The sequence below is a fragment of the Homalodisca vitripennis genome, chromosome X (assembly GCF_021130785.1).
Source record: "Homalodisca vitripennis isolate AUS2020 chromosome X, UT_GWSS_2.1, whole genome shotgun sequence".
Classification (NCBI taxonomy): Eukaryota; Metazoa; Arthropoda; class Insecta; order Hemiptera; family Cicadellidae; genus Homalodisca; species Homalodisca vitripennis.
Genome location: NC_060215.1, coordinates 90626001 through 90638409, shown reverse-complemented (window position 1 = coordinate 90638409; position 12409 = coordinate 90626001). Strand labels below are relative to the sequence as shown.

At 29.2% G+C, this 12409-nt stretch overlaps 1 protein-coding gene across 2 annotated transcripts in view; it reads left to right on the top strand.

Moving 5' to 3' along the window:
• Nucleotides 1–12409, top strand: part of LOC124369340 (carnosine N-methyltransferase) — a 67625-nt gene that overhangs the window by 37044 nt on the left and 18172 nt on the right. For both annotated transcript variants that reach the window (XM_046827312.1, XM_046827313.1), the window contains exon 5: nt 10566–10734. In XM_046827312.1, coding sequence (XP_046683268.1) covers nt 10566–10734 — 169 coding nt within the window. The remainder of the gene's footprint in view (nt 1–10565; nt 10735–12409) is intronic.

The following is a 12409-nucleotide window of genomic DNA, read 5'->3' as shown; positions in this document are numbered from 1 at the left end:
TATGAATTGAGAAAGTCAAAGCTATAATTTTTTCTATATAAATGGAGTCTCAAAAGAAATGTACACAGTGTCAAGAATTTAAAGATTTTGAAGCTTTTTATAAAAATAAGAATAAAAAAGAAGGATTAGGGTCTATGTGTAAGGATTGTCGTAGTAAATATGAGAGAGAATTATACGAAAAAATAGAAAAATTAACGTTAGAAGAGAAAAAATGTTGTGTTTGTAAAGAAATTAAGAATATTTCAGAATTTCACAACTGGCATTATAGTAAAGATAAAAAACAAGCTTTTTGTAAGGATTGTGCTATAAGAATTTTCCGAGAAAGTCAAAAGAAACCGACTCTTTGCGAGTGTGGACGAATCATTCAATGGTTACCTTATCTTCAAAAACATTTACAAACAAAATATCATAATTCGAGAGTTTAGTAAAATTTAGAAACATTTTCATCGTGCAATAATTTTTTCTATTTAAATGGAGTCTCAAAAGAAATGTACGAAGTGTCAAGAATTTTATAAGGAAGAGAATAGAAAAGACGGATTGTACTGTTATTGTAAGGATCATGATGAATTATATGATAAAATGGACAAATTAACTTTAGAAGAGAAAAAGTGTTACTTTTGTAAAGAAATTAAAAATATTTCTGAATTTAATAACTGGCAGTATAGTAAAGACAGAAAAGATGCTTTTTGCAAAGATTGTGCTAAAAAAATTTTCAGTGAAAGTTATAAAAACGAAACGCCTTGTGAATATGAAAAAAAATTCTACAATGGTTACCTAGTTATGATAAACATTTACAAACAAAATATAATAAATCGAGAGTTTTTAGTAAAATTTAGAAACATTTTCATCGTGTAATTTAGATATTCTGTAAATCAGTCGAGATTCTGCCATATTTGTAGTAAAATGATTTCCGTTGTATGAAATATTCAAAGATTCTTTCATTTGGTTGTAGAGATTTATACTATTTGGATCTCCATGTCTTAATAAAATTTCCATTTCTGGGTAATCAATTTCAAGTTCTTTCAATCTTTTCGGTATTTTTCTCTTTTGAGCTCTGATAACGTAATAAGGATATTCCCACATGTGATTATTTTTAATTAATACAAAAACATGGTGTTTTTTCTTATCAAAATCTTTACAAACAAGGTCTGGTTTCATTAAGTCAATTTTTACACTTTGTTTTGCAATTATTTCCGTTTTGATTTCATCTTTAATTTGCAAGTGTTTAACTTCGTCCTCTAAATATTTAATCTTGTTTTCAAGTTTGTACTCACCAAATTTACAAATACTTGGCAAAACTTCTTTTGTAACCCAATTTTTGAAGATTTTTGCCTCTTCTTTATGTGATCTCAAAATTAAAGAATAAAGTCCAGATTCATTGATAAAAACAGTGTCTTGATGAATATAGTTAAGGGGTGATTCGAATAGCCCCTTGTTATTTAAGTAAAAGTATTGAATTTTATCATCAGAATCAACATGTTGTCTAACAGCTTTTTTCGTATCTTGATATTCTAATAGTTCTGCAACATCTTTAGCCTTAAACCAGAATTCATTATTTTCGTCAACAGTTGTTAAAATTACTTTATTATTGAATTTGAGTTTATTATTGAGTAGATCTACAACTGTCTCCATTTAGATAGAAAAAAATTTAACTAGTTACTTGCAATCTTAAATATATTGTTGTTTTACTCTCATTATTCAATAAATTTCCCTCAGAGTCTTGTATAGTTAGAACGAGTTTTTGAATTCTTTTAATATTTTTTCTAATTGGAATATAATCGATTTCATTCGGTTTTTCACTGATTTTTGATCCATAAGCAACATTTGGGAAAAATGTGTACAAAATTTCAGATTCTTTGTGTAAATGTTCGGTATGATTTTCAAAACTAGGTTCAACGAGATTGCAGTGCACTTCAATTACATCGAATGGTCTAAATTTTGGATTTCCTACATGTATTTGATTTGCTCCCAAAATTTCTTTATCAAAACCCAATAAATTGTTCAAAATTAGAGAAAAATAGATTATAACAGGAGATTTAAGTTGAATTTTGTTGAGTACTATTTTCATTTCAAAGTCTTTTATATCAAATTTTAACATGTTATCCGTTTGTTTGAACTTTCTCAAGTAATTCTCAATTAAATCCTTAATTTTATCAAAAGTATAATAGCCTTTTTTAATGTAATACGTTTCATAAAATTTTTTATTATCATTGAAAAAACTAATAGGTTGATCTTTAGAAATATTTGTTACAAAATTGTCAGAATAAAAACCGCTTAAACCAATGAAATAATTTGATTCTTCCTCTAAATGAATAGGATGTTCTAAGTTTAAAACTAATTTAGAGCTTTCTGAAGTCAACTTGAACAGCTTCATTTTCGCTATTTAAATGGAGAAATTTTTAAAGCAAAAAGATCAGATAAAACTTCAAATGTTTGAAGAAAATAAGAAAGATCAACCAATCAGATTTTTAATTGTTGGTTCAAGTGGATGTGGAAAAACAACTTTATTATTGAATTTTATCTACAATAGGTTGATTCCTTATTCCAATTTGTATGTTTTTAGTAAATCTTTAGAACAAGACGCATACAAAAATTTACAACAAAGATTCAAAAATATTGAGAAGAACTTAAGCAAAGAAATATCACATTTTTATAATGCTTCTGAGGACATAGTTCCGTTAAGCGAATGTAAACCCAATTCGTTAATCGTTTTTGATGATTGTATTTTGGAAAATCAGGACGTTATTAAGGAATATTTCGTAATGTCTCGTCACAAAAACATATCTTGTATCCATCTTTCCCAATGCTTTTCAAAGGTTGATAAACAAGTTATTAGAAATAATTTGAATATGTTGTGTGTTTTTAAGCAAGGCGATCACTATTCGAGAAAGATTTACAACAATTATGTGGGATCTGATATGAGTTTTAACCACTTTAATGAGTTATGTGATAAAATTTGGAAATAAGACTATGGATTTTTAACTATTAATCTAACTTTGAAGCCTAAAAATGGTAAATATTTGAATAAATTTTCTAATATAAACTGTAATAATCTTGTATGTTTTCACGTTCCACGTTTACGGTTTTACGTTCACGGTCCACGTTCCACGTTATGTTTTCACGTTCCACGTTCACATTTTTACGTTCCACTTCCACGGTTTTACGTTCCACGTTATGTCTTCACGGTTTTACGGTCCACGTTCACGTTTTTACGTTCCACGTTCACGGTTTCACGTTCCACGTTCACGTTCCACGGTCACGTTTTCACGTTCCACGTTCACGTTTCAAAATTTTTCTAATTAAATGGCGAATGTAACTTCTGAAGAAGCGAAAAAACTTGATCAAATCGAAAAGAAATTAATCAAAGAATTTAAAGAACAGATTCAAATTGATGAAAAAGAACAAGAATTTATTCAAAAAATTAATCAACCTGTAACTTTTGCAATTAAAAATGTTGAAGGTAAAATTGAAAATGTTTTAAGCGATAATCAAAATTTGATGAATTTGGTTCCAGTTGTACGACAATTTGCTGATATTTCGATTCCAGAATCTGAAGTAGAAGAGTTTGAATTGCCAAAATTACCATCTTCAACACCATTTAGACCTCGAATCATTGAAGACTCTACCATAGTTGAACCAATAAGTCCTGGAACAACGGATATAATAATTGGTGAAATTGGTAAAAAATTCCTTCCTAGAGCAAAGGATGATAAATTTGGTTTGTATTGGGATAGAAAAAAGAAAAGTTTTATGATTGGAAATTTGCCCGTGAATTTTGAGCATAATGATATCATTATTAATGAAAAAACATATGAAGGAACTCAAGGTTTATGGAGATTATTAACAGACCATGATGTTCCAAAAGAAGATTTCTATTAAGAAGATTTGAAAAAGTATACAGAAATTTTATGGGAATCTGACTCAATTTACAAAAATAATAATGATCCATCTACTAAGAAGCCTAAGTCAAGTAGAGGTAAAAAATATATGAAATTAATTAAACCAATTTGGGAAAAACGAATCGAAGGATCAGGTGTAAGAAAATACAGTGATAATAAGATTGAGTACAGATATATCGACAATTTGACAAAACGATGGAATTATTAATTATATTTATGCTCAAGAAAAGGCTGGAAACAACAATTTTTTGAATGAAAAGAAAGCGATTAAAGATTTTATTTCGAACAAACTTGATGAAATGATTGAAAAACCTGATGGAATTAAATATTTAAAACGAATTTTGCCGGCAGTAAGTTCATCTATGATTGAGGGTAGTGGACTTTTGAATGATTTTATCAACAATTTACCTTTTGAATTACACGTACCAACTTATCAGTATCTGGGGCCTGGGACAAAGCTTGAACAAAGACTAAAAAGAGGAGATCCTGGTGTGAATAAATTAGATCAAGCTGCAATGGAGCACGATATTTTTTATGCAAAACATAGAGACACAAATTCCAGACATATAGCAGATAAAATTTTGCAAGATAAAGCAATGGATAGATTTTTATCAAAAGATGCTAGTTTAGGTGAAAGATTTGTTGCGCTTCCAACAGCTGGAGCAATGTTTTTGAAGAGAAAACTAGGAATGGGAATCGAAGAGAACTTGAAATTTTAACTATATAAATGGAGGTGAACGTAAATTTCAGCAAAAATCAGAAAGAAAAAATAAAATCCGCTTTTAAGAAAAAAATACCCGTTAGTATTCAATTTAAAATAGATCAACTAAAAAATGGCGAAGATAAGATATTTTTAACAAATAGACAATACAATAAACTCGAAAAACATAAGAAAAATAATAAAGGCGTCAGAATAGAATTTTCTTATAATCAGTAGAAAGAACTTAAAAATGGTGGACTTTTGAAAGATTTATTAGATTTTGGAGAAAATATTCCAGTTGTTAAAAATGTTGTTCCTTATGTTCGTAAAGCTGCTCCAATTGTTAAAAAAGACGTGATTCCTATTGTTCGAAACATTTTAAATTGGTTAGATAAAGAGTTGGAAGATGTTACAGGTTCTGGATTAGATGAAAAAACTTTGAATTACGTGAAATCAAACATTGAAAAAAAAATTTAAACCATTAACATTCGGGGAATTGGAAGAAATCTGCAAAAATATTTAACATTTTAGAGGAATCTTCATGAGAGATACATTACCTGAAAAAGTTAAGAAATTTGAGTGTGGAATTGTGAATTTAGACTCGATAATGGGAAGTGGAACGCATTGGATTTGCTATTATAAAAATGATAAGATTGCGTATTATTTTGATTCGTATGGAAGAATTGAGGACAAACCACCGAGAGAATTGATCCAATATTTGAAAAAATCAAGCGTCTACTACAATGATTCTCAAATTCAAGACTATAAAGATCCCCCAATTTGTGGATATTTATGTGTTTTTGTTTTGAATGAACTGAGTGATGGTAAAGATTTTAAAGAAGTTGTCAACAAATTATTACTTAATAAATATGGATTCACAAAATATTTTTGATGTATTTGGAACACAAATTAAAACAGAAAGTATTCAAAATGTAGATAATAGTTTGAATTTTGATAGTTTGAGAAATGAGTTTGATAACAAGTTGGAAAATGTATTACAAAACCTTCCAGATTCAGATATGTTTGCTGTCGAGATTGAAGATTTTAAAGCAGAATATGATAACAAACTTGCAAATTTCATGAGTTCAAAAGAAGTTGCTGATAAAATAAAAACATTGGAAAAAGAATGTGATGATGGTGCAAAAAAATTATTTACCAATTTAATGTCTCATATCGAAAAAGCTGATAAAATTACTGAAGCGATCAAAGTTGAAAAGAATTATGTTAGTTTGGCTAATAAGAAAAGAATTGTCGGTGTTCGACCTGGTATTGACAAACATGATGTTGTTGTTAAAGAACAAATTTTAAAACCTCTAAAATTATCAGAAAACATCAATATTGTTGATTTACATGATCCGAATGTTAAAAATGCCTTAGATTTTAAAGGAAAACGACTTAGCAGCGTTAGTAAGGGAATTTATCCGTTTGATGTTATCGTAAAAGATCAATTCGAAGATCATATTAAAATGTTTAATGAACTAAAACAAAATTATGAGAATCATAAACAGCATGTTAAAAATTTTACAACAGAAGTCTATGACAAGTTAGAAGCCAGAAATAGAAGATCAGTAGACGATGTTGGTGAAATTAATGAAAAACTTACTAAATTTAAAGAGTCTTTTGATAAGTTTAGTTTAGATGCTACGAAAACTTTTGAGAATATTGATGAATTACAAAATTTGAACATTTCCGGTGGTCTTTTAAGAATCATGTATCAAGATTTAAAAAAAGTTTACTGTAATAATAAGGAAATGTATTACAATCCTAAAGAATTTTTAGCGAATAGACCTATTTATGTCATTGATACAACAAAGAGTTTGACAAATATTTCTGGTTCAAAGAACGATATAATTATCAATATGGATTTTCAAAATGCTGTTACAAACGTGATTTGTTATGTTGTTGTGGATTTCTGAGAAAGTTTTAGCCTATGATGTGATTAAGAACGATATTAGAGAAATTCAGTAAAAATCACGTTATTTTCACTATTATTCATCGGATAATTTTAAAACTTTACAGAATTGTTAAAGACATTGATAAAAGTATACATTTTAAATTGCATTAAAAAACTTTGAAAAATAGGGATGATATTAGGAAAAAACTATTCCAAGGTCATCTTAAGGGTTGGACCGGAAGTGATGATTTAAAAAAATATTTTAATATTTACTGATCCTATATACCAAATTTCATCAAAAAAGCTTCAATAGTTCTCGAGATATAAGAGTTTTAAGATAAGATTTTGAAAATTTTGTTATTTTCATGAAATTTTAAGTTGAACTCGCTTGTTTTTGAAGTTTCAGATTTTTCCGATAAATTTTTTTATTTTTCTATGAATATTAAGAAATAGGGGATGATTTCACCCTTATGGATAAGTTAAGTCGAAAGAGTTAAGTATTTACTATATGTGTACCAAATTTCATTAAAATCGGTTAAGTGGTTTTTGAAATATAAAATTATTAATAAACTTGTAAACTAGCACTCCTAATTGTAAAAGTGAGAACAACTTATATAGCAGAGATATAGCTTATAACTTTCGAGACTCTCCGTAGCTCAGTTGGTAAGACGCTTGCCTTCAAAGCCTGAGGTTCTGGGTTCAAATCCCAGAGCTTCAGGCGCGCTTTTTATTGAGGAAGACATGGTTGTCGTTCAGTGGTTGGGGACAAGTCTTTACACGAGTGGCCATAGTGTAATGACTATAGAACAAGCCGAGTAATGACAACTGTGGTTGGCGCGCCATTTGCTTCCTCACCTTTCTACTTCATTCCTTAATTCCTTCTCTTCCTTAATTCGTTCATTACATTCATCATTCACATCGTTCATTAATACAACATTACACTTACAAAACACCCGACACAAATTCCCTAATTGTATCTCTCCATCAACTTCTACACAGTAGTTACCAAAGAAAATTGAGACTTGGGAACAAAAAAATTCCAGAGTCTAAGACCCGAATTACAGCTCCTAGCCAATAACTTGGTTGGACAGTAGCAGTGCAGGGCCAAGTCTCTAAACAATAGACACCGTAGAAGTTGAATGTGATGTGATTCCCCATAGCGCAAACACGCACACTAACAACACTACACCAAAGTCACAATCATTCATTTTGTCTTTTACAATAATTGATGATGTTCATATTATTCTCTTTCATTCCCTCTAAAACTTCAAAAATATACTCTTTCGCTAATGAAAAATCTCAATTTCTTCCGTAATAATCTTTGTAATCATAGACAAAATATCCTAAATAGTTGAATAATAAAATAAAATCATTTCTTTTTATCTCTGTTGTAGAAATGTAAACATAAACATTTGCGTTGAAAAATTTATATCTCGGCAGAGTTAGTTCCATAATCTCCATTTATAACAAAAAATCTTTCTGTTTAAATGGAAGAGTATAATGCCAACTGTTACAAGTGTTATAATAGAGGAGAAATTATTGATAAAAGATATTTAGTTTGTAGAGGTTGTAATTTAATTTTGTACGAAAGACCTAAACCTAAGAAATTTCGAAATAAACTAACACATTTGAATAACCTGCTTAGAAAATTACAATATGGAGACAAGAAGCAAACACGATTTGTTACAGAATTAAGAAAACAGAATAAAAATTTTTACTTATCTCTTAGAACCATTGAAAAAATTATTTTCCTTTTCAAAGAATACATTAGATTTGTGGGTATCGATACACACGTTTATTATGAAAAGATATTACCTGTATTTTTTCATTATCTGGATGTTGAATTTGTCTACGATTTTAAGCCAGAAATCCTCGATGATTTTATAGTACATTTGGAGAAAGTAAATGAAGAACCTCGTCAAACAATGAAGATGTTGGCAATTCCCTCGACTTCTCGAGTGATTGTTAGCAAATTTCATTTTTTCCGTCTTTAAATTTTTTCTATCTAAATGGAGTTCTTGAAAGAGTTGAACGCGGTTGGTGAATTCAAGTTTAAAGAATATAAGAAGTTGAATGAATTAGAAGAAAATAAGAAATACAAAATTTTGAATTTGGAGAAAATAAAAGATAAATTCGGGTTTACAATAATTGCCGAGTTGGAAGATTATAAAGTACACTTACCGAACAGACTTTTGACTGTTTTGGATGAAAAAAAAGATTAGAGAATTGAATAAACATGATAAAGTACACTTGGTTGTTACTGGAAAGAAGACTATTAAAGATAAAGACTGTGTTACTATCAATTTTGTAGAATAGAAGATTATCATTAGTTCCCCACTTCATAGTAATCTTTTGATAACCATAGTTGGTGTCTCTCTTCATCAGAATCACATGGAATATTATCTATAGTAATACCTTTTGTTTCACGCAAAATATAGTGATATTTTATAAGAAAAATCTGATAGTGCTCTTTAATGAATTTTGTTGATAAATCTTGATTCTCACAAAAAATCCTAAGGAATTCAACAATTAAGTCTTGATTGTATTCGAAAAACGTACAGTATTTAAAAAATTTCATAAAATATCGATGAAAACTCTCTGTTTGTTTCTTTTTTAATTTCTTTTCAATATCTTTCGTAATTAAGTTAAATAAACAATCCAATACATTTCGTGCTTTATGATGAAAAAACAACCCTCCATCATACGTTCTTTCTGCAAAAGAATTTACAAGTTCAGTGAATTCTGTATCGGAAAGTGTCGAAGACGGTATCAACTGTTCTATAAAATGTTTTGGCAATTCGTTGAATTCATCTTTGTTGCACTTTTTAAACGCTAGAAATTTTAGAGACTTTGGTGAGTTCATGTTTGCCATTTAGCAGAAAAATTTTTTATTAAAGTATGTTTTTAGTAAAAAACTTTTAAATTGATTAAATTTTATTAAGATTTCGAAGATTTTTCGTTTATTCGTAGCAGATTTGACAACATTTCCAATATATTTTACATTAAAACAGCTTAAGAAAGTAGAAGCAAACAGCTATAGATTCGGTAATTTTTCATTCGTGGTTTACAGATTCGTTTATTGTCCTTTAAACAGTATTTTCCATTACTGTTTGATTTTACAGATTCGTTTATTGTCCTTTAAACAGTATTTTCCATTGATTTACTGTTGGCTCCAAAAGTGGTCTAGAAACGGCATATTCATATCTACTTACTTACACACACATACATACATATATTTATTTATTGTATACCTTACTATATCACTACATATTTATTAATACTATGTATTTATGTATTAAAACTTTTATGTTGTGTTATACGTTTTGTAATATACAATGATGGCAAATGTCCAAAATCCTATTACCCTTCAAACTTCTGAAAGGTAGAAACCATTGCAGTAATTTAATTGATTATATAAAAATACAATATCAATTAGTATATTTATATTTATAAATAAATGTAGTGTAATTACAATTGTTTCCTAACCCACACTATATCATTCACTGTTCCTAGTATTGCAACTCATAAAAGGCAGTAACTACAAACGATTACATGAGCATGTTTCAAAACAGAGGAATGTGTGGTAACCTATCTTCGTTTTTACAGTGGTCCATTGTTGCTGTGGCAGAAGTATAGTCTAATCATTTCATCCTGGAAAAGGTTGTTTAATGCAAGGGTGGTTAAGAGAAAGCCTACTGTAACACATTAACTTACCAATAAATAATCATTAAATTTAATTATCAAAAATTAATCAAAGTTACAAATATATAATGTTATATTGAATATGTTGTTATATAGAATATTGGTGTTAGTTATAAATAATGCTGTTAGAATAAAAAAAAGAATCAAAATATTTTTGACTTTTCTCATGTTATTATGAACTTAAACTTTAATTTTTAGCTTTTTTAAAATTAAACTATAATATTTTAATGGTGTATTATATACATTTGTTTAAACTGTACCTGTAAGTATGGTAAAAACCTTTGGTTTATTGTTTTATTAAATAAGCTTTTAGAGTTATTTGTTTTGCATATTGTTCTGCTTTAAGACAAATAAAAAAGTACTGTTTCAGATGTAATCAGAAGGAAATGTACAGTTTATATCCATGGATTCACCAAGTAGAAAACAACCTAACACCACAACATCAAATGCAAATGATTTATTTCCCAGATGTAAATCCTAGTGAACTCCTCAGACCTTCAGCAGCAAATTTCACTATGGCTGCAGGGGATTTTCTGGAGGTGAGACTATTGCACTGTGATTGTTAGAGATTTTCTGAGGGTAAGGTGATTTCATTGTGGCTACTATAGATTCTGGTGAAAAGAATCTATAACTGTGATTAAAAATATCTTAGGAATCTGAGGAGTTGAAGGAACATCAATAGTGTTGTCTTCCCAAAGGTTAATTTGTGTTAGGACTTTCCTGATGGAACATATCATTGAAAGCAACAAGAGTATTAAAAAAGTTTGCTAATGCAAGTTTGCTAATGCAAGTTTGCTACAATATATCATACAACACATTACTACATTTGAAGTGCAGTGCAAAAAGCTATGTAATGTTAGAAAAGAAACAATTTAGATATACTTTAAGGGGGAAATAAAGTATATAAGAATGTTAAAAAATGTCTTTAATTCAAAGCATGCATGCTGTAACTTAGGCTCTCTCAATACCTACTGCCCATCTATGGAAAGCAGCATCTTAATCTGATGACAGCACTCATCCTCAGGATTTCAACACATTCCCCCCTCTACTTTCCCCTGGCTCACCAGCCCCTGTCTCAACAAGAACACCCTGGCCTCGAGTCCCTACAGCAGAACAACAACTTGTCAAATAACACGAGTGAGTGTCATCAATAGTGAAGTGCAGTGTATATCATTCACAGAAAATAATCTATTTTTGGAGATGAGTTCCAAGAATGTGTCAATAAAGTAGTAAAGTTGAGCACATATAATAAATTAAGCTTTTCGTCAGAGTTCTGCAAAGCTTGCCATCACCACAAATAATATCTTTTCCATTTTTCATCAGAATGTACAAAATTTATCATTAAATATAGATATATTTAGAATAAGTATAGAAGACGACTAAACACTGTGACTAACCTAATGTCCTTGCTTTAATTAAAATTTATATGTTAGAGACAAATATTTACCTTTTAAAATTAAAAATTATCATATTGTTGGGCCATATCATTAACTATAGGAAGTTTGTTTTAATTTTAACACACATAAGTAGTCTATTTAAGAAGAATGAGTTATCAAACTAAAAATAAAATCATCTTTAACTTACTTATTTGTCAACCTTTAGAACGCTGAATATAAATTTCTGTACTTCCTCCTACTATGATAACAGCATAAAAAATAAATTTTAATTTGTTTATTGTTCTATTTCAAATTAGGTTTCTGAAGTTATTGTATAACAAAATATAAAACCTGAATTTTTAAAGGGTTTATATATTTTTTACATATTAAAATGCATGACAATACAAAACACAAAATTATCCAATTTCAAAAGGTTATCTGAGTGTCAAACATCTAGAAGCACTCATCTGGATGTAGTGTTGGTTTTGAAGAACACGTCTTATAAAAGTAAATAGTCTCCTTTCGAAGTCCCTTTCTCAAGCATACAATACATCTTGTGCCCTTTGTTTTCTTCAATAGGAAGTGATGTCCCTCCAGCCATTCATCAGGCGGTCCCTGGGGTTTTTGTTCTGGTTTCCTCTTCTTTCGTTGTGAGACTTTCTTTGGCAATGAGGCTATCTCTGAATTCCCTATGCGTCATTGGTTTCTTGTTGTATTGATACGCTATCTGTTGATATAATAAGTAAGTGTTCACCAAAACCACCTCCAAAAGCCAGAAAGATGTTTTCCTATACTAATTTTTAGTTTGCCTTATACATTGGTAAGATAAAATAAAATG